Genomic DNA, 21911 nt, shown 5'->3' with positions numbered 1-21911 from the left:
ATTGCTGTGCTAATAGCTTGTAAACAATATAATAACTGAATAATGATCAGTCCATAGTGTCCAAAAATGAAGAAATCCTTGGAAACGTGTCTCGTTGACAAACATCAAAAGTGCACCTTCCACCATGAAAATAAAATGTGCCCTTACCGGATAGACTCCACGTTATAGGAGCCTAGTAAAGCATAGATTCACACATCATAGAAGATCCATCCATTAGAAACAAACTAAAATGGCATTGAAGACAGCTGGTTTCTCCCTTTCCTTCTCTTTCATATCTGTAATATAAAGGAAGAGAAAAATCACCACATAGTGTAAAAATGTGGTGGTTTATTGAAATTATCCACAAGTCCAACAAAACATGGATTAAAAAAAGAACTGGGTTAAAAGAATCTGTAGATCACAAACTAGCATGGTGTATTGAACATAGACTCCACCCTACTAGTTTCGTCATACATGATGTCATCAGGGGTCACCTTTTACTAGGCTCCTATAACGTGGAGCCTAACTATCTGGTAAGGGCACATCTTTTATTTTCACGGTGGAAGGTGCACTTTTGATTCTGTCATATTTACACACTCTCTGTTCTAGTGGGTAAGAGAGGGGTTGCACAGGGAGCCATCATGAATAGTGTTATAGCATGAAAAATCCAACCTTTTTTTGTATCCAAGTTGATCGATCAACTTGTATACAATCAGCCTGCCCATACATGGTTTGAATCTCGACTGGTCCCTTCTGAACCGGCCAAGATTCGAACAGTCTATGGCTGGCTCTACACTGTCATTCCTGCGTTTTATCCTAATGGCTGCTTTTATGTTTGAGCGTCTTATCGGCACTAAGTTCAGACAAAAGATTATTACAGCCTCTGTGGACGTTTTACCATCTTGCTCTGAGAGGGAAAATGCATGTAAATCACAAAGCAAATAAGTCCTAAGAAGTAAAGCCGTGTACACACTACTAGTTTTTCTGTTGGACAGACTGAAACACATGGGCCAAATGTTGGCATTTTTTGAACCTGCCGTTGTCTCCTGACATTCGGTGCGTGTACCCGGCTTTAGGATGGATTTCTTGATCCCAGGATGAAGCTTCTCCAACTTCATTCCAGTCAGTTTTCAGTTTTAATTCCTGAAAATTGGATTTGTATTTGCTTTGTTTACTTAAAGTGGAAATAGTTACATGCTTACTACATGCTTAGTACCATGCTTGCTTCTTTCCCAACGGTCTAAAGTCCATGAGGACTGCAAGCAGGCAGGTAGATTTTTTTTTTTTTTTTTTTTTTTTTTTTTTTTTTAGCGGAAGTCACATTGCATGTCTTTTTTTCGATAGCTAGCCTGCTCGTAAGTTTTCTTTGTTGCTTTCCGTTCTGCTTTAGCCTAGGTTCACACTTGTGTGCTGCGGGAAACGCAGCAATCCCAGCACCTTTTGCAATCGCGAATTACTGCCGATATTCTTACCAAGTTAACGACACTCCAAACCGATCGCTGCACAGAAGCAGCCATGTTTAGAAACCTGTTGAAATGCAGTGCTTGGGCATGTGTACACATGTTCGTTCTTTTCTGGCTGAATGTGGAATACCTCTGAACTGGCTGACATGTAGATTAATAACACTGTCTTGTGTTCTTTTACAGACCCAGTGAATGTCACTTTCCGTCACTCGTTGCCAGTCTGGAGATGACAGCCTCTGCTGCTGACCTCAATGAGGGGAGAAGCTGTTTAAAAAGTCCTCTAGTTGTATTTTATTTTTATTTTTGTTTTTTTTTTTAGGTTCCCCCCACCCCTCCATCCCTCTTCCCCTCCCAGTTTTGTTTCCCATCTACAAAACGCAATGTAATCCTGGCCAATTGGAGGCTGTTTAGTGAGGGCTGGGTGTAGAACTTAGGACTAATCTGAGATCTTCTTGCCCTTCACTTCTCATCACCCAAAAAAAAAATATACACGGTTTTATTCACTGGAACAGCCTGTGAGTAATTAATTTTTATTTTGTTTTTCTTTTTTTTTTTATGTAAAAAAGGATGACTTCCCTTTGTCCCTGTGCTTTTAGTTGGTTGAACATTCCCTGTCGACACCCCCCCATGCTGTGTGCTGGGCTCCCCATCTGCAGCCGGGGCCTCGTGAAGTACGCCGGTCACTCCCAGACCCGGGAGGAAGGGGAGGGGGGTTGTGATGTGTTCGTCTTTTCAGAGACATGAAAACTGTACGCTGAGTTTTTACTTTTTATTGCCTGTTTTTAACTTCACAATAAACAATGACAAAACTCTCCCGACTACTCTCTCTCCTCTGTTCCTTGTCTCTCTCTTGTCCAATTGTTCTGCTCTTCTTTTTTTTTTTTTTTTTTTTTTTTTTTTTTTAATTTCTGTTTTGTCTGTGAGAGATGTCTGTTCAAAGAAAAAGTCTCATGATGAATTATGTGATGTGCGTTTGGAAACTTTAGGGAGTCACAATAAAACTGTGAACAAAAATGGTCTAGTCTCATTTACATTTTGAATGTTGAGAACATGTGGGGATGAAAGATTTATAAGACATTTGCATTTGCCTAGCACTCTGACTAGCACTGCTGGTATATGAAGGCCAGTGCCACAAACCAGTGTATACCGGTGCCCTGAAGCTGGCCCTCCAGTAAGGCCATGCTGTCGTTGGGTACCTGCAGGAAATAGAGAGGCAGGAGGAGTGACAGTTGAATCCAGCTGCATCTTAAGGCCCCATTTATACGGGCCGTGTCTGGTTTTGCACAGCAGGGTAGATCTGCCTGCTGAGCTAAGTGGAGCTGCAGGATGAGAGGTCCGTGCCCGCTCCACCTGTGGAGAGTGGATACAGACACAGTCTGCTCTGTGGGCAGCCAGATGTAAACAGACCGGTTGTCTGTTTACACCCGACTGCCCTCCAATCTGGCCAGACAAAGGGGAACGAATCCCTTCCATATATATATATATATATATTTTTTTTTTTTCTCTGGCGCTTCATAAAGGAGAGTGGAGGGTCCGGACCCCTCATGTGAAAGGGGCCTTAGAGAGCTGGTTGTTTGAAAATGATGATTGGGGGATTGAACAGGGCTTTTAAAACTGGACTCGGGACGTGCATACATTTTTCTCTAAAACTTTCCTTCCCAACATTTATAATCAAAGTATTATTTGACTCTTCTTGTACATCACACAACACAGGGTTTCTTCTTATTAATGACTACTTGGGTTATGCCACCACTGCCTGCCATGTAAATGGACACTGGGCAAAAAAAAGCTGTTTTCCACACCCAAGCCTAACCCCTCTCAGCACAGCCCCAGTTTTGTACTAGTGCCCTTAACTGATGGGTGTACACCTGAAGTCTTTCAGGATTTTCTTCAGTGGCATTTGCCTATGTTTTATTTTCCTGTTTTTCATATACCCCTGCTGCTGAAAAGGAAGGGTTTTATACAGATCAGTTGCTTGTGGCCCTAAGCCCAGGAGGACAGTACCCAGACTTTGAGGCAGAAGATCAGGTACAACCTATAAGTTTGCCACTGGACCCCATGGACAGTAATAACCAGGGTACCTAGTATCTGGTACTGACACCAAGGTGTTTTACAGAAGGCCCCTGTTGGGTTATGTTCGCTGTGATGGATGACGATTGGACTCGTATTTCTTCAGCCTGGACTGGTGAGTGCTTCTTTCGGGAAATTCCTAATGTGGCTGGCCCCCCCTTACCAGTATTACTTTTACTGCAGGTCCTTAGGGTGCCGTGCTTCTGTGGGAGGGGAAGACTGTATGGTCTGCCTGTTTGGTGTTCGCTCTGCACTGATTTTGCTTGCATGCCTTGGTCTTCACCACTAAAATGGGGGTGGCGAAAGGGACAGGTCTGGCTACATGTCATGTGTTACTATTTGGGGGTGAGGCCTTGTATCTCCCAGGAAGCTGTCAAAACAGGCGGAGAGGTGGGGGGATGGATTTAAGGGGTGGGCTCCCAAAACCCTTCTGATAGGGAAGGCCCGCTACATTTTCCTGGCACTGGCTACCTTCAGGGTCAGATTAATTCTAAATTCCTGCCCTTACAGGCAGTCCCCAGGTTACGAACACAATAGGGACTGTAGGCTTGTTCTTAAGTGGAATTTGTGTGTAAGTCAGAACAATGCATTTTTAAGTGCAACTTCAGCCTGTGCAGGGATGTGGGATGTTCCGGGCACTTCTGGGCATGCTGTACTGCAGTGTGGGATGTGTCCGGCGCTGCAAGATAGCTGCTTGGAGGTATTCAGGACCAGCATGGAGCACAAGCAGCTGGCATTGAGGTCCGTTCATAAGTAGGAGTCATTCGTAATTTGGGGACTGCCTGTATCTGGTCTTTCTACTGTTCAAGGCACGTTTCTCTAAATCCTTTGGTGGGAATTTTCGGCAGGCATATCCGACTTTCACAAACTGCTTACCAGGGGTTTTTTACTGGTTTGCAATATCTGGGATGCCAACTTGGACACTCCCAACCCCACCATACACCCCCCCCTTCCTGCTTTTGCTTGTTGCCAGACAGAACTAATTTCAAAGCTGCCACTTCCGGAATTCAGAATCCATACATCAGAGGTCACCAGGAATGGGTCCTGGTGGCTGCCAAAAATTCCTTAATCTCTTCCTGTGCACCTTTTATTTGCAAAAGTTGTATTTGCCAATAAGGCTCATCTTGAGAAGTTGCTTTTGCCTTCAAAGCAGTACCCCATGCAGGAGTTTTCCAGCTGTAGATACAGGTATTTCCTACCTGAACAAGACTCTGACAGTTCCTTTAAGGATGCTCTGAATAAGAAGTTAGCGGGTGTCCTCATTTGGTGGGTGCAGTGGCTGGGGAGGCAGTATGCCAAGCACTGTGTGGGCAAAACACATGCTCTGGTTCAGAGAATCTGAAAATTCCTGGATGAGTTCCTTGAGTTTCCCAATGGATGCTTTGGAAGATTACATTAGGCAACTCTCTAGATGGGACATTGTCTCCTCATGAGGAGAGTCTTGTGGGTCATATGCTTATCTGATGGCCTTCTCTGTTAGAATGAAATCAATCAGCAGCTCTTTGAGAGTGAGCATTTTCTTTGCTTACAGCCAGAATGTGACTAAGGGGGGGAAAATTCCATGTTAATATCCCTGTAGAAGGCAATACTGACTTCAAAAGTCAGGCCCTTTGATTACTAAAAAACAGTCCTATTGTTTAGCCACAGTCCTCAAGCTCCAAGCAGAACCTCCCATTTCCAGGGTTCCAAACTGGGAACCTGAAGACGTCCAGAGATGAGATCTCTCCCTAGTGGGTGGGGGAATGCTTATCAGCCTTTCGTGACTGTCTGGATTTGGGCTATTAGGCAAATGTGTCTACCGTGTGGTTACAAGCTTGGATTCTGCAGCTTTCCCTCTCCATGCGCTGAAATATTTATTTGAAGCTTCAAAGAAGTTTTTTTTTTTTTTTTTTTTTTTTTTTAATTTTTCTTTGCAGCACTGGAAAGGTTGTAGTCTTGGGGGTTTCATCTTAAAGAGGAACTGCAGTCTGCCCACATAATTTGTAAAAAAAAATAAATAATCTTTGCTGTTCTGAAGCTTCCATCCAATCACTTTACATATTTCTGTGCAAAGAAAAACTACTGTTTTCATACTGCGCTAAAATAATTACTATAATACATAAAGTAACAAGTGAGTAAATGAAAAAAGTCCAATAATCCACCACCAAAGGTTGAATTAAAACCCACACAAAGTGCTGGTAAATCCTCTTAGAATATATATAAAATGAAGATAAAGTTGTAAAGGGCTAATTCATCCAGTGCATTTCCTTCTACCAACTACTAGGTAGATGTCCTACTCACCGGACGGGGTTGACACCTGTTACAGGTGGCCAAAAACTGCAATGCATATGGATATCCAGAGACCGGCAGCACAGAAATTTTCGCTAATCATCGAATGGAACTTGCATAGTTATTGGAAAGACAAGAACATAAGCTCCTCATAAGTGCTATACCATCAATAAAATGTATTAAGAAAATTTAGGTTTAATTTGCATAGGAGATAAAATCACGTATTGAAATATGGCAGGGACAACAGGGAAGTGGTCCACAGGCCCCATGGTACCCATCAGGACCCTCTGGAATGGCACCAGTGGGAAACCCTGAACTCGCAATAGAACGACCCACCCAGAGACGTCCCAGAGGATGCAGGGGAGGGCGAAAGAATCAAAAGAAAGCGAGATCATTAGGACAAGGCATTTTTAATTTGAGTGATGAGGTATTTACAAATAATGAATTAAGAGTTCTAGAATTTGGTTTGAAATATGCTCCCAATAAAGGTCTGGACCGTTTTAATGCGTTCATTGACACCGAGAGGTTTGTTAGGAATTTGAATATAAAAAACACTTTGCTGCGAAGCCTATAGGGAATACTACTACCATGGAGCCCAATGAGTTTACTAATAGTGGTTTGAGGAACCGCTCTACTTTTAAACCTAAGAAGACCTCAAATCACTTTTTCAAGGTATTTAAGTCCATGGTAGGACAGGATATTAATTATTGAAAACAAAGGTTGGACGGAGAAAGGGAAACCTTCAAAAAGGCCTACAGACCTTGGCAAAAAATAAAAATATAATTATACGCATGGCCGATAAGTGGGGCGGGGGGGAGGGATTGTGGTTCTAAAAAAAAGAAGACTACAATCTAGAACTAAATAGGCTAGTAGGGGATAAACAAACCTATAGGAAGTTAAATGGTAACCCTTTGAAAAAATTAAGGACAAGTTACTAAACTCGTCAAAAACGCTAAGCATAGGGAAATATTGACCAAAGAGGAAGCAAGGTACCTTGTTCCTGAAGCTCCTAGAATGCCTGTTATTTATCAGCTCCCTAAAATACATAAGAACAAGCAAAGCCCCCCCCCCCAGGGAGACCCATACTTAGCAGTATTGACTCAATTTTCTGAAGAGTGGGGGAATATTAGATTGTTTTGCAACCCATTGTCCAAAAGAGTCCCTCTTATTTGAAGGATAGCAAACACTTGATGAACCTGTTACAAAACACCCCCCCATTGGCGATAACACAATTATGGTGACCGTTGACGTTGAGTCACTGTATACCAGCTTAAAACACCGGGATGTGATTTCTACTACTAAAAAAAGCACTGGATACCTATACCACCTTAAAAACAGCACAAAATAAGTTTTTGGTTGACATCCTAAATGTAGCGATGTCTAATAATTATTTTTGGCACAAGGGTGCTTAGTATAATCAGATCAAAGGGGTGGCTATGGGTGCAAAGCATGCACCCGGTGTAGCCAACCTCCTTCTTAGTCAGTGGGAAGAGACTGATATTTACCACCACCCAGAGATCACCTTATATAAACGCTTCATTGATGACATTGTCATCTTTTGGGATGGTAGCCAAGAAAAACTCTCCAACTTTTTGGAGAGCTTGAACACCAATCCCTATGGATTCCGATTTATGGGCACCTGTGAGTCGCACCAAATCAGCTTTTTGGTTCTGGTAAAAGTGGAGGGTAGTATCATTACGAAAACTTTCTTCAAAGAGACTGACCGTAACAGGTACATCCCCACAGCCAGTTGTCATCACCCTCAATGGTTGGGAGATCTCCCAAAAGGACAACTAATGCGCATCCGGCGCAATTGTGCCAACATAGAGGACTATTATCAACAGTCAGAATTGGTGGTGAATAGGTTCAGGGAAAAGGGGTATCATGATAACACCTTACTCCCAATCCAGGCATTGGTTGGGAACGTGGACAGACAGACCCTGTTGATCGATAAACCTCAGAGGTCTAATAAATTTAAGGACAATGTAGCTTTCTTGATAAATTTTAGTAGGGACTACAAAATGATGGAACACATCATTAAGAAACACTGGGCAATTTTGTTGAGGGACAAAACGTTGGCCGGATTTCTTTCCAAATACCTGACATTTATTTATCGGAAGGCTCCAAGTTTGAGAAATAAGATCTCTCCCAATATCTCTAATCTGCCAAAAAGGCTGCGTACCTTCCTGGACACTACCGTATTTTTTCATGGCAAAATATGCAAGGCCTGTAGAACCACAAAATTTCATAATAGGAAAGTAATGACCTTTAAATCCAACAGCACTGGCAAGGAATATACAATTGATAAATTTATCTCGTGTGACTCCACTTTTGTAACCTACCTTATCTCCTGTCCATGCAGGCTCCAATACGTGGGACGGACCACAAGGAAATTAGGTATTCGAATTAACGAACACTTAAACAATATAAAAAACTGTTTTCCAAAACAGTCTGCCAAATCATTTCAGGCTTTACCGCAATAGGGACCCTAGTTTGGCTTCCTTCTGTGGTATTGACAGGGTTGAACCCCATTGGATGGGGAAGCAATATGAAATGGAGGAACTCCAAGAATGAAACCCAATGGATTTATAAATTACTCTCACTCCTTTAGGTATGAATATTGACATTGATCTCAATTGTTTCATTGCTAATTACTGAATTCTAATTGTGATGGTGTTCCAATCCTCTCTTATCCTTTATATTTTTATTGGTTTGCCTTTTTCTTACATCCGTATGTGGTCTGTGGTTTGTCCATAAGATGGCACCTGATGGTTTATTGATCTTTATCTTAAGGTAATTTCATTTAACTTCCATTGGGGGAGCTTCTTCCCTTTTTTTCATCAACATCCAATGTAGTTTGTGGTTTGTCCACAGGATGTATCTGATGATTTTAATGGCAATTCACTAAACCTCCACTTGGGAAGTTTTTTTCTGAGTTGCCATCTGGTCTGCCGGAAATCTCTATGGTCAACATCTGGGGCCGGCGGATCTGTTCTCCGACTCACCGATGGCAGGGGTGAGTCGGTAGAAGCACTGGAGGGCGACGGGAGGGGGGGCGTCCCCTCTCGCCGCCCGTAAGAATGATTAAGTGGCCTAACAGCCGCTATGATCACTTTTATGGTGTAGGAAATTGCCGGCTCTAAAAGACAATATCTGAATGATGCCTGTAGCTGCAGGCATCATTCAGATATCCCTGTTCAAAGTCAAGGATGTCATATGACGGCCGGCGGGCTGGAAGTGGTTATGTATGCTGTGATTCTGTACTTGCCAAATATGCTGCAGAAATCTCCCACCACTGAGTCTGGCTGCAACCATTTTAACTGTGGGCAGCTAAAGCTGCTGCCTGTTCACTTCCTGGATTTGCACAGGGGCACATTTCCAGCTCTGCAGCTTTCATTGGCCCTCTTATGACTCGCCCCCCCTCCCTTCCGGGCAAACTCAGGGAGAGAGTATTTACTGGTGGAAAAAAAGTTTTACTATCCAAAGGTAAAACAACAAGGGCAGAAAATTTAATAGATGGAAAGTTGAAAAAATGACCGAAGGTCCGTTTTAACTACTGAAAGGACAGAAGTTTAATGTTTTTCTGTTCAAACCTTTTTATTGTTTCATAACCAAACAGGCATTTGGCCTATTCTGGCCCTCAAGGTTCTCTGCAGGTTCCAGTGAGTGCAAAAATTCAGGGTGGGGTTTGCCCAGTCTGTGATTGCTTCACTTTAGCAGGGGGACTTTGGCATCAATGGATGTTAAGCCTGCCCACCTGTAAATCTCGATCTTTCAGCCTAACCATAGGTTTCTAAGGTTTGCTGTGGAGGATCGCCTCTACTAGTTTGTAACAACCAAGTGAAATATATGTGCTTGCAATGCTAATTACTGCTAGCGAAGTGTCACCTGTAAAGTCAACAATCAGTATACCGCAGGGGTAGGCAACCTTTTGAGCACAGTGTGCTGAAAAGTGTTTTCAAAGAAATCGAGTGTGCCGTTTTTCTAACAAAAAAAATGTAAACTTCACAGTCTCAATCACGAACAGGATTTTTTATAAAGTAAATGCTGTAAACTAGTAGTGAGAAATTAACATCCTGCACTCTCACGCCTCAGATCAGCCCCAATTACTGCAACTCCACACCTCAGATCACTGTCCCCCCTGCAAATCTGTTTCACCACTGTACCACCTGCTCATCTACCCCATCACTGTACCCACTGCACATCTGCCCCACCACTGTACTACCCTGCACATCTGCCCCACCACTGTACCACCCTGCACATCTGCCCCACCACTGTACCACCCTGCACATCTGCCCCACCACTGTACCACCCTGCTCATCTGCCCCACCACTGTAACCCCTTGCCCATCTGCCCCACCACTGTAACCCTCTGCACATCTGCCCCACCACTGTAACCCCTCTGCACATCTGCCCCACCACTGTACTACTCTGCACATCTGCCCCACCTGTGTAACCCACTGTACATCTGCCCCACCATTGTAACTCCCTTTCTCATCTGCCCCATGACTGTACCTCCTGCACATCTGCCCCACCGCTGTAACCCCCTGCTCATCTGTCCCACCAATGTACCTCCTTTCTCCTCTGCCCCAACACTGAACTCCCCCTGATCATCTTTCCCACCACTGTAACCCACTTCTCATCTGGCCCAACACTGAAGCCCCCCTGCTCGTCTGTCCCACCACTGTAACCCCCTGCTCATGTGCCCCATCACTGTACCACCCGTTTTTCTGTCCCACCACTGAACCCCCTTCTCATCCCTCCCACCACTCTACCTCCTGCACATCTGCCCCACCACTGTACCCCCTTGCTCTTCTGTCCCTCCACTGTAACCCCCCTGCTCATCTGCCCCATCAATGTTCCTCCCTGCACATCTGCTCCACTGCCGTACCCCCATGCTCTTCTGTCTCACTACTGAATCACCTTCTCATCTGTCCTAACATAGAACCGATCTACTCATCTGCCCCACCACTGTGATCCGCTTTCTAATCTGCCGAACCAATGGACCTCCTGCACATCTGTCTCACCTCTGTGCCCCCCTGCTCTTCTGCCCCACCTCTGTACCCCCCTGCTCTCCTGCCCCACCACTGTTCCCCCTGCTCTCCTGCCCCACCACTGTAACCCCCTGCTCATCTGCCCCACCAATACACCTCCTTTCACATCTGCCCCACTGTTCTACCCTCCTGCTTTTCTGCCCCAACACTGAACCCCCCTGCTCTTCTGTCCCACTGCTGAACCCCCTTCTCATATCTTCAATCCCTGTACCCACCCACACATCTGCTCAACCGCTGTACCCTCCTGCTCTTCTGTCCCACCTCTGAAACCCCCCTGCTAATTTTCCCCACCAATGTACCCTCCTGCTCATCTGCTCCACCGGTGTACCCTCTTCTCATCTATGATATGTGTGATATGCAGAGTGGTGAAAGGAAGCAGAGATGAGACACATCTACCTGTCCTCATCCCTTTGATAAAGTCACGTGGTGTGACGCAACGCGTCAGGGTAGGAGGAGCCAGGTGCCGACGCTTCCCGGGGACGGCCGTACCCGGAAGCCTGATTGTTTCTGCTGCAATTTCGCTAACAGTTTCAGTTTTTAATGTAAGTTACTACTTTTTATCAATAAACTTGTATTGGAATTACTTCACTATGGAAGCATCTCCTTCTTCATTGTTATTCTGGGGTCGGTGGGAGCGCTGGTGACTAGTTAGAGAGTCTGACCCACGCATACCCTTTGGAAGAGGGAGACGGCTGTTGGAGCATCATCCCTGACAGAGGAATATTAACTATCTGCCTGACTTGGCCCATTGGGGGCCGCTGATAGAGGTGAGAGGCTGGGGGAAACACCTGTGTGCTGCACCTACTTTTCAAGTGAATGAATCCAGCACAAAGTCACGCTACTGGCATGTTAATATTAACCATCTGTATGGACATTATGAATCACATTGCATGAAGCATTAGTTTTGGACTTGATCACAGTTTACTGTCACAGTTTTTTTCTTTTTTTCTTTTTTGTATCTTCATTATTATATAATTTTAGGGGGATAGAGAAGTTGGATTTTGGGAGTCTATTTCAGAGTCAGATCTGTATATATGCACGGCTCTGCACTAATGTCACTTTTTTGCACTTGATCACTTTGTATATATATATATGTGATATAGAGTTGCACTTTTATATTTATTATTGCATCACAGTTGCTCTGATATCATCTATCCATCAGCATTATTTATTTTGTGTAGGAAATTATTTTTATTTATTAAGCTGGAGAAAATTATGCACAATGTATGACACACTTTGAGGAACTGTTTATTTTCATCTATTGTGTCGGTGTTTAAAAGCACCGTTGGTCACAGTTTTACACAGTCTGATTGAGGAACACTTGAGTTATTGGATGATATATATATATTTTATTCTATTTTATTTTGGTTTATTTACCAGTATTTAATATTTTTGTTGATTTGGTTGCCCCCTAATGGGAGAAGTAAGTATTGTCCATCAAGAGAGTTTTTGAGTATTGAGCAGTAAGGAAGCATTGAGATTTCTTTAGTTTGAGATTTATATCAAGTGGTAAATTTTGATTAGCGCCACATAATTTTTACCTTTAATACATCTACCTGTCCTGGCACACTCATCCTGCTGATCCACCTCTCGCATCCAGCACACGTGCTTGCATGTGATGTTTTTGATGTATGTGATGTCACATACAAGCATCTGGAATGGATGTGCAATGATGAGCTCAGGTCAGGGGTATTCTCTGAAAGCAGTGGGCCTGTGTACAGGATCATAATTTGGGCCCCCGCAGCTGAGAAAAAGTGCCCTGCATCACAGCAAAAGTGTGTGGGGGCACAGTGCCTCCCCCTCAGTGCAGGTGCGGCGTGGGGAATTCTGAAATTGGAATGCATTAGTGTCTCACTGACACTTCCCTGCCCTGCTCTGCTGATGGGGAGGGAGTCGAGTGTCGACAATAGAGGCTTTGTGTGCCGCTTGCGGCACCAGTGCCGGGGGTTGCCTACCCCTGGTATAGATCGTGATTGTGACAGACCTAGCCGGGACAGAGGCTTTTGGAGGGGACTGAATGCTAGCCTCTTGCCGACCAATTATGGGCCCTGGCATTTGGTGGAACGGTGCTCTTTGTGAGCTGTATGCCTGGGGACCCTTGAGGTGGTGTTACTTTAGATTCAGGTCCATGTCCCCCAAGACACACAGACTCTGGGGACCCTGGATATGCCATTGTGACGGGTGTCTCTAATAGGGGCACACAGTGAATGAGAACCCCATTATGATCTGTCAGACTCAATGCTGTATATATGATGTGTGCTGTCTCATTGTGTTGAGGCGCTGGTCACTGGACAGAGGGTCCAATACCTCTGCCCTACACCTGTGGCAGTTCTGGAGGCTCATGGTGAGAAGGTGGCAATCACTTCCCAGTGATTTCAGAAATGCAGGGAGGAGAAGCAGTCATTTTCCCTCCCCAACAAGGGTTCGTGCACCTGGGAGACAATACCAGTGAAAGGGAGTTCCAACAGCAGACGGCGCCCCAGAATGATGACACCAACCCAGCTGAAGCACTGGCAACCGGGCAGAGTGCTACCAACTTCTGCCCAGCACCGGCAACAACTACAGAGTTCCAGGGAGCCGGAGCATTCGGCCTCCCTCCCCAACAGTTACCCAGAGCAGATGGTGTGGGGTTTCCAGCAGAAGGGCTGGCAACAGGGCAGAGTGCTGCTGGCCTCTGCCCTCAACTAACAGAGGACGAATTTCCTGTAAGGGTGGATGGGGCTTCAGTCCCCACCTGTATACCCCAGGGATGCTGGCCAGTCGGCCCAGATCCCCAACAGCATGATGGAGTGAGCTCAGTCACCCTGTCTTCTCTCCAGCGGCTGAAAGGACTCCAGGGAGAAGGGCCAGTCCAGGCCTCTCCCCAGCGGCGGGCATGTTCTCTGAGAGAGGCAGAGGTTGGCTGGGTGAGTAATACTCTGTTTGGAACAATTTGTTTGAGGTACTGTGTGGATACTAGCATTAGAGGACTGGAACTACTGACTAACTTCGGAGTCAACCCGTCTGGGGTCTCCTCCTGTGTTAGTCTCCTGCTGAAAGGGGAGAAATGTGACAGACCTAGCTGGGAAAGAGGCTTTTGGAGGGGACTGAATGCTAGCCTCTTGCCGACCGATTATGGGCCCTGGCATTTGGGGGAACGGTGCTCTTTGTGAGCTGTATGCCTGGGAACCCTTGAGGTGGTGTTACTCTAGATTCAGGTCCATGTTCCCCAAGACACACAGACTCTGTGGACCCTGGATATGCCATTGTGACGGGAGTCACTAATAGGGGCACATGGTGAATGAGAACCCACTATGATCTGTGCTAGTCAGACTCAATGCTGTATATATGTATATATAATGTGTGCTGTCTCATTGTGTTGTGTACTATTTGCTGTGCTAGTTTGGGGTGTGGCTGTATTCCAATGTTCAATTGTGTCTGTCTGCCTTAGATTATGGGATGTTTATCTCTATGGAGGGAGGGGGGATTCCTCCAGCAGCCCTCCTGCTAAGACTGTTTACTGATGAGAAGTTAAACACACCTGACCTGTGTGTCCATTGTCATTGGACAGTTTAACCCGCCCTGTTTTCCAAGGGTGGGGGGAAGGGTTTTGAAGTGGGATCTGTATAACATGTGTTTGAATAAAGATTTGATTCCTGCTTGAACCTCAAGACAGAGCCTTGGGGGAAAATTATTTGTATGGGTTTCTTGTTCGGCTGATGGAAGTGTTAGGTAGCTGCCTTTGTATTTGGGTATGGAATGTCCTAAACGACTTTAACCCCTTTCATACTCGGGGTGTCGTTACAGTGATAAACCTAAATAATGTGAAACAAAGTGGCAACAACAAAATGAAACAAAATATATAGTTGCAGTGAATCCTTCCAACTAAGGATAAACATCATATTGATGTAAAACCTCAATCAGTGATACCAAAAGTTAAATTTAAAAAAGTATTAACACAGTAAATAATATAAGAAAAAATTTGTGCTCCACTAGTCTATCTACTCGCTCACCTCAATAGCAGATCCATAACCTAATATAGGTCAAACACGCTTGAAAAGAACATTGGTCGGATGCTCCTCTCAGATCAGTCATCCACCCCAATGCAATCTCTAGTTACAGTTGACTGAGTGGCGGCTTCTCTCCATGGCATATAAACACGCCTTCCTTCAGCTCATACGATAACTACCTCCTGCTACGTCTCTCTGGCATGACTGTGGTAAACATATAATAAAACAAAGGCCACTATGAAAAAATGTATATATTTATATACACTTGGCCTACCTGAAAAGTGGGGCAGCAGACGGTGTGGACAGTGTCAGTAGAGCAGTGGACGATTTGCTGAAAAAATATTTTCTTTGGTGAACTTTTATTTTTTGATGAATAATTTTCTGATGAATTTGGTTTCACATTATGTTATTATGTTCATTTAATCACATGGTGGTAATTTTTGTGTTTGTTCACAAAACTTCACTTTATTGATTCACATGAGACAGGGCATATCTTTTATATTTTGAGCACCGTATCTTCACCTACTCATATTCAAGGAGTAGTAAAAGTGCAGCAGTTTTACCTATATTTAGCGCAAGGTTTTTCTATACTTTTTCAGATTTTAAGGCTGCTTTCACACTGAGGCGCTTTACAGTCGCTATATCGCTAAAAATAGCACCTGCATAGCGCCTCTCCTCTTACTCCACTGTGAAGGCCCGAGGGCTTTCACACTGGAGCGGTGCGCTGGCAGGACGGTAAAAAAAGTCCTGCAAGCCGTATCTTTGCAGCACTGTAGGAGCAGTGTATACACCGCTCCTAAAGTGCCCCTGCCCATTGAAATCAATGGGCAGCGCCAGCATAGCGCCTCTGCAGCGGCGCTTTGCGGATGGTATTCTTATTTCGGCTGCTAGCAGGGGTTAAAAGCGCCCTGCTAGTGGCCGAATAGCGCCACTAAAATGACGGTAAAGCACCGATTAACCACTTGCCGACCAGCCGCCGCAGTTGTACTGTGGCAACGTGGCTCGGCTGCGCAAATCGCCGTCATGTTAAGTCGCTTCTTTTTGTGGCCACTAGGAGCGCCCCCGGAGCCGATGCGAGTGCCCGGCGTGGCACGGCGAGAACCGGGACCTTTGTGTGTATACCCTGAGGGGAGAAGAGACAGATCGTGTGTTCATACTAATGCCCCGTACACACGGTCGGACATTGATCGGACATTCCGACAACAAAATCCATGGATTTTTTTTTTTAACGGATGTTGGCTCAAACTTGTCTTGCATACACACGGTCACACAAAGTGGTCAGAAAATCCGATCGTTCTGAACGTGGTGACGTAAAACACGTACGTCGGGACTATAAACGGGGCAGTAGCCAATAGCTTTCATCTCTTAATTTATTCTGAGCATGCGTGGCACTTTGTGCGTCGGATTTGTGTACACACGATCGGAATTTCCGACAACGGATTTATAGCAAGCTCTCAAACTCTGTGTGCCGGAAATTCCGATGGAAAATGTGTGATGGAGTCCACACACGGTCGGAATTTCCGACAACAAGGTCCTATCACATATTTTCCGTCGGAAAATCTGACCATGTGTACAGGGCATAAGTATGAACACCGATCTATCTCTACCCCTAGCAAGCCCCATGGGGCTTGCCATGTTGCCACATGGCAAGCCCCATCCCCCCTTCAGTTAGAACATGTAGCAGGGAACACAGTTAACCCCTTGATCGCTGCCTAGTGTTAACCCCATCACTGCCAGTGACATTTTTACAGTAATCAATGCATCTTTATAGCACTGATCGCTGTATAAATGGCAATGGTCCCAAAAATGTGTCAAAATTGTCCGATGTGTCCGCCATCATGTCGCAGTCCCGATAAAAATTGCAGATCGCTGCCAATACTAGTAAAAAAATATAATAATAATAAAAATGCTATAAATCTATCCCCTATTTTGTAGACGCTATAACTTTTGCTCAAACCAATCAATGTACGCTTATTGCGATTTTTATTACCAAAAATATGTAGAAGAATACATATCAGCCTAAACTGAGAAAAAAATTAGCTTTTTTTTAAAAAAAAATGGGGATATTTATTATAGCAAAAAGTACAAAATATTGTGTTTTTTTCAAAATTGTGGCTCTTTTTTTGTTTATAGCACAAAAACTAAAAAAAACGCAGAGATGATCAAATACCACCAAAAGAAAGTTCTATTTGTGGGAAAAAAAGGACGTCAATTTTATTTGGTCACAACGTCGCACGACCGCGCAATTGTCAGTTAAAGCGATGCAGTGCCGATTCGCAAAAAATGGGCTGGTCATTCAGCAGCCAAATCTTCCAGGGCTGAAGCGGTTAAAATGGTGGCGCTTTACCGCCGACGCCCCCAATGCCGCAGTGTGAAAGTAGCCTTAGTATTACCCTGGGGAGATACAGACTGGAATACTGCAACCACTGAGCAGCAAATGATATCACCTGTGATGCATTTCAGTTAGCTTACAAACCTGTCCTGTTAGTGGGTCTTGAGGACAGGATTTGAGAACCACTGATCTAACAGAATAAGAGTTTTTAGACCAGTATGACCATTTCAGTAATGTATAAGACACTCTGACCTGAAGTTCATGCAGGAGAGTGGAGAGCCGACTTTAGGTGCAGCACAGAACAGAGCTCTGTCTCTGTCTTGAAGCTCCTGCAGGCACCGCTCCAGCTAGCAGATATCACTCTGCCTTATACTACAGCCGGAACTACAGAAGATGTCCGTGGCCGCATGCTCAGTCTAAAGGCCCATACACACAATCCGAAAATCGGACGAAAAATATCGATCGTACGATAATGGGATCGTTAGTACAGAGCTTTCGAGAGCCGATCACGAGAGCCGATCACGACAGTTCATCCAATATTATTAGATCGGACAAGCACAAATATTTTCATCGCACGATACCAGATTGTACGATTTTCGTTTAGTCAGTACAGTTGCCGTCCGAAAATACAATACAAAGACACTACAACACATCACTTCTGATTTTTTTCCCGTCGTACGAGAATTTTCCTGACATTAGTAACCTTTTCAATTTCTACTTGCGACTAGTAAGGGAATAAAGTCGGACGATCTGTCGTCCGATTTTTGGATCGTATGTACAGGGCATTAGGCTGGCCATTCATTATACAGTTTTCTTCTACAATTCTCCTTGAGATTTACCAAAACTATATAATATGAGGTCAAGCCTAAACACTTTCAACTTGTATGAAATCGGGTAGGCCCTTGCAATTGTATAATGTGTGGCCAGCTTAAGGCCTTCTTCTTCCTCCGCTGCCTGTAAGTGTTTGATGCTGTAGGGACAGCGGGTGAGCAAGCAAAAGACACGGTCTACCAGTCACCTGGGCACGATCGACTGGTTGCCGAGCAACACACTAATGCCGCGTACACACGGTCGGATTTTCCGACAACAAATGTTCAATGGTAGCTTGTTGTCGGAAATTCCGACTGTGTGTACGATCCATCGGACATTTTCCGTCGAAATTTCCCACCATCAAAATTCGAGATCTGGATCTCGAACTTTCCGACAACAAAATCCATTGTCAGAAATTCCGATCGTGTGTACACAATTCCGACGCACACAATTCCACGCATGCTCGGAATCAAGCAGAAGAGCTGCATTAGCTATTGAACTTCATTTATCTCGGCTCGTCGTACGTGTTGTACGTCACCGCGTTCTTGACATTCGGAATTTCCGACAAAATTTGAGTGACCGTGTGTATGCAAGACAAGTTTGAGCCAACATCCGTCGAAAAAAAAAAACATGGATTTTGTTGTCGGAATGTCCGATCGTGTGTACGCGGCATAGGAGTATTACAAAAAAAAAATTTTCATCAAAAGAACGTTTGATTTTCTAATCGTTAGTAGGGTCAAATCAACATTTGTTTTCAATCAGTCATTCGAAGCAACAGGATGGAAAATTTCTCTCAAATGAACAAATTCCTAAGGCCTCCTTCACACGGGCGCCTCCGTTCTGTGGGATCAGCTTGCCCAGCGGGGAGATCTCTCTGCTGAGCAGGCGGGTGACAGGTCTGTCTCCCCCCACTGTGAAGAACAGAGATGGACAGAGTCCCGCTCTCCTCTGTGGAGATGAAAACAGACTTCCATCCTTGTGGTTTTGGCAGAGAGGATCGGATAGCAGTGGGTGCCAGCGGACCTGTCTCCGCTGGCACAGTGTTAATATTGGCATCAGATTTTGATTTAGTTTTAGGTATAGTCTTTTGACTAAAATGCCGTTTTAGTCCCATTCTAGTCATCTGCAATTGTTTTAATCATACTTTAGTCAACTAAAATCGAATGTGTTTAGTTAAATTGTAATGCATTATTTAGGAATTTCTATAGAATTTCCAAACTCATTATATACTCCTGGAGTAAAAAAATCGAATATATTATTATTTATGGTATTAAGGTTTGAACAAACTCACAGATACAGATTTAGCCACTCTAGAAGTTCTGAGGAGGCCTGTAATGCTGCACAGTGCTCTGGACGGTGGTATGAGAATCCTGTATTGCTGCACAGTGCTCTGGACGGTGGTCTGAGGAGGCCTGTAATGCTGCACAGTGCTCTGGACGGTGATATGAGAGGCCTGTAAAGCTGCACAGTGTTCTGGACGGTGGTCTGAGGAGGCCTATAATGCTGCACAGTGCTCTGGACGGTGATATGAGAGGCCTGTAAAGCTGCACAGTGTTCTGGACGGTGGTCCGAGGAGGCCTGTGATGCTGCACAGTGGTCTGAGCAGGCCTGTAATGCACAGTGCTCTGGATGGTGGTCTGAGCAGGCCTGTAATGCACAGTGCTCTGGACAGTGGTATGAGAGGCCTGTAATGCACAGTGCTCTGGAAATGGTATGAGAGGCCTGTAATGCTGCACAGTGCTCTGGGGAGGCCTGTAATGCTGCACAGTGCTCTAGATGGTGGTCTGACGGGGAGCCTGTAATGCACAGTCCTCTGTGATGGTGGTCTGACTCTGAGAGGCCTGTGATGCTGCACAGTGCTGGATGGTCTGAAGGATGGCCTGTAATGCACAATGCCCTGGATACCGGTGGTCAGAGGAGGTCTGTAATGCACACACAGTGCTCTGGGCGGACAGTGGTCTGAGGGGAGGCCTCAGGCCTGTAATTGTAATGTACACACTCACAGTGGGTGCTCTCTGCTCTGGACGATCGTTGTCGGGAGTGGGACACTCGTCAGGACTCGGGAGGCCTGTAATGCACAGTGCTGCTCTGGACAGTCGTCTGAGGACTTGGAGGCCTGTAATTCTGGCTGCACACAGTCGCTTGCTTGCTGGGAGCGGAAGCAGGCGGAGCTCCGTGGAAACCGGAAGTTAGTTCACGAGGATAAACATCCCTGTCTCCATTTTAGTTTAGTTTTCGTTCGTTAACGAAAACGGAATTGATTTTTGTCAGTGGACGAAAATGTGGTGTACTTTTTTGTTTCGTTTTCGGCACTGTAAAAATGTCGCTGACGAAAATTTTGACAAGCGTTTTGAAATTATCATTGCGCTGACATCCACTGCTCCATAGAGGTGAATGGAGTGTCTGATCAGGTCCGCCTGAAAAACTGACAGGCGGACCTGATCGGACAGCCCGTATGAAAGGGCCCTAACGCTGTAAGTGGTTTTCATTTAGGAAAATCCATTTACTCCAAAATCGAAGGTGAAATGCAAACATTTTCTGAAGTACTTTGGAATGACATTCATCAAGTTATGGAATGTACTAATAAGAATCTTATTAAAATTAATGTTATATCAAAAAACTACTAGTTTAGCTTTAGCTTAAAGGCTAAGTTCATCTTTGTTCACTTTTTTTTTTCTAAATTCCAGCTCACCTATGTACCAATATAGCATTAATGTACTTCTTTTGCAAAAATAAAACCGCTTTCCATTTATTCTACACAGGCTTACCTCACTGTCCTCATGGATGTTTAACCACCTGCCGACCAGCTGCCATCATTATACTGTGGCAGGTCGGCACTGTCCCGCGAGCCGTTGTAGCTGTACGTTGGCCCTTTAAGCAGGGATAGCAGGAGCGTGCGCTGCGCTGCGTATGGGCCGATGCCCGTGGCCGGCTTTTGCGATGACCGCCGGCCACGCGCGATCGCGGACATGAGAGCCAGAACAGGGACGTGCGTGTGTAAACACACAAATCCCTGTACTATGAGGAGAGACAGATCGTGTGTTCCTACTAGCTAGGAACAACGATCTGTCTTCTCCTCTAGTCAGTTCCTTCCCCCCTACAGTTAGAACACACACTGAGGGAACCCATTGATCGCCCCCTAGTGTTAACCCCTTCAATGCCGGTGACATTTACACAGTAATCAGTGCATTTTTATAGCAGTGATCGCTGTATAAATGTCAGTGGTCCCAAAAATGTGTCAAAAGTGTCCGATGTGTCCGCCACAATGCTGCAGTCCCAATAAAAATCGCAGATCAACGCCATTACTAGTAAAAAAAATATAACTAATAAAAATAGCATAAATCTTTTTCATAGTTTGTAGACGCTATAACTTTTGCACAAACCAATCAATATACGCTTATTGAGATTTTCATTACCAAAAATATGTAGAAGAATATATATTGACCAAAACTGATGAAGAAATTCGATTTTTAAAAACATTTTTGGGGATATTTATTATAGCAAAAAGCAGAGGTGATCAAATACCACCAAAAGAAAGCTTCTATTTGTAGGAAAAAAGCTTGTCAATTTTGTTTGGGTACAGCGTCGCATGACCACGCAATTGTCAGTTAAAGCGACGCAGTGCCGTATCGCAAAAAATGGCCACAATTTAGTGCATTCGGAACAAAATTAGAGAATTTTTGGATAAATTCAGGTGTCTCTTTGGCAGACTTTGGATGGCAATAACAAAGTTTTGCACCACAGTAAGCAACCCCACCACCTCCTCTGCATGCTGTGGCTGGATAGCATGGCAAAAATCAGTAAAAATAAACAAATGTGCCCTGCGTGAGAAAGGATCACATCCACCTTTGCCTGTGGATACAGACGCTGCTGGCCCCCTCATAGTGGCATGGGAACGTCTGCCTCTTGATGTTGGCCTCCCTTAATTTATTAGATATTAGGAAATG

The 21911-nt window shown here is 44.7% G+C and overlaps 1 protein-coding gene across 5 annotated transcripts in view; it reads left to right on the top strand.

Annotated features, from left to right (window-relative positions):
* Positions 1–2260, top strand: part of KHSRP (KH-type splicing regulatory protein) — a 58705-nt gene extending 56445 nt beyond the window's left edge. For all 5 annotated transcript variants that reach the window (XM_073622803.1, XM_073622800.1, XM_073622802.1 and 2 more), the window contains one exon: positions 1626–2260. In XM_073622803.1, the coding sequence (XP_073478904.1) occupies positions 1626–1634 (9 nt within the window). In that variant the 3' untranslated portion in view covers positions 1635–2260. The remainder of the gene's footprint in view (positions 1–1625) is intronic.
* Positions 2261–21911: the final 19651 nt, after the last annotated feature.

Source organism: Aquarana catesbeiana, linkage group LG03 (assembly GCF_042186555.1).
Source record: "Aquarana catesbeiana isolate 2022-GZ linkage group LG03, ASM4218655v1, whole genome shotgun sequence".
Taxonomy (NCBI): domain Eukaryota; kingdom Metazoa; phylum Chordata; class Amphibia; order Anura; family Ranidae; genus Aquarana; species Aquarana catesbeiana.
This window is presented reverse-complemented; position numbering and strand designations above follow the sequence as displayed.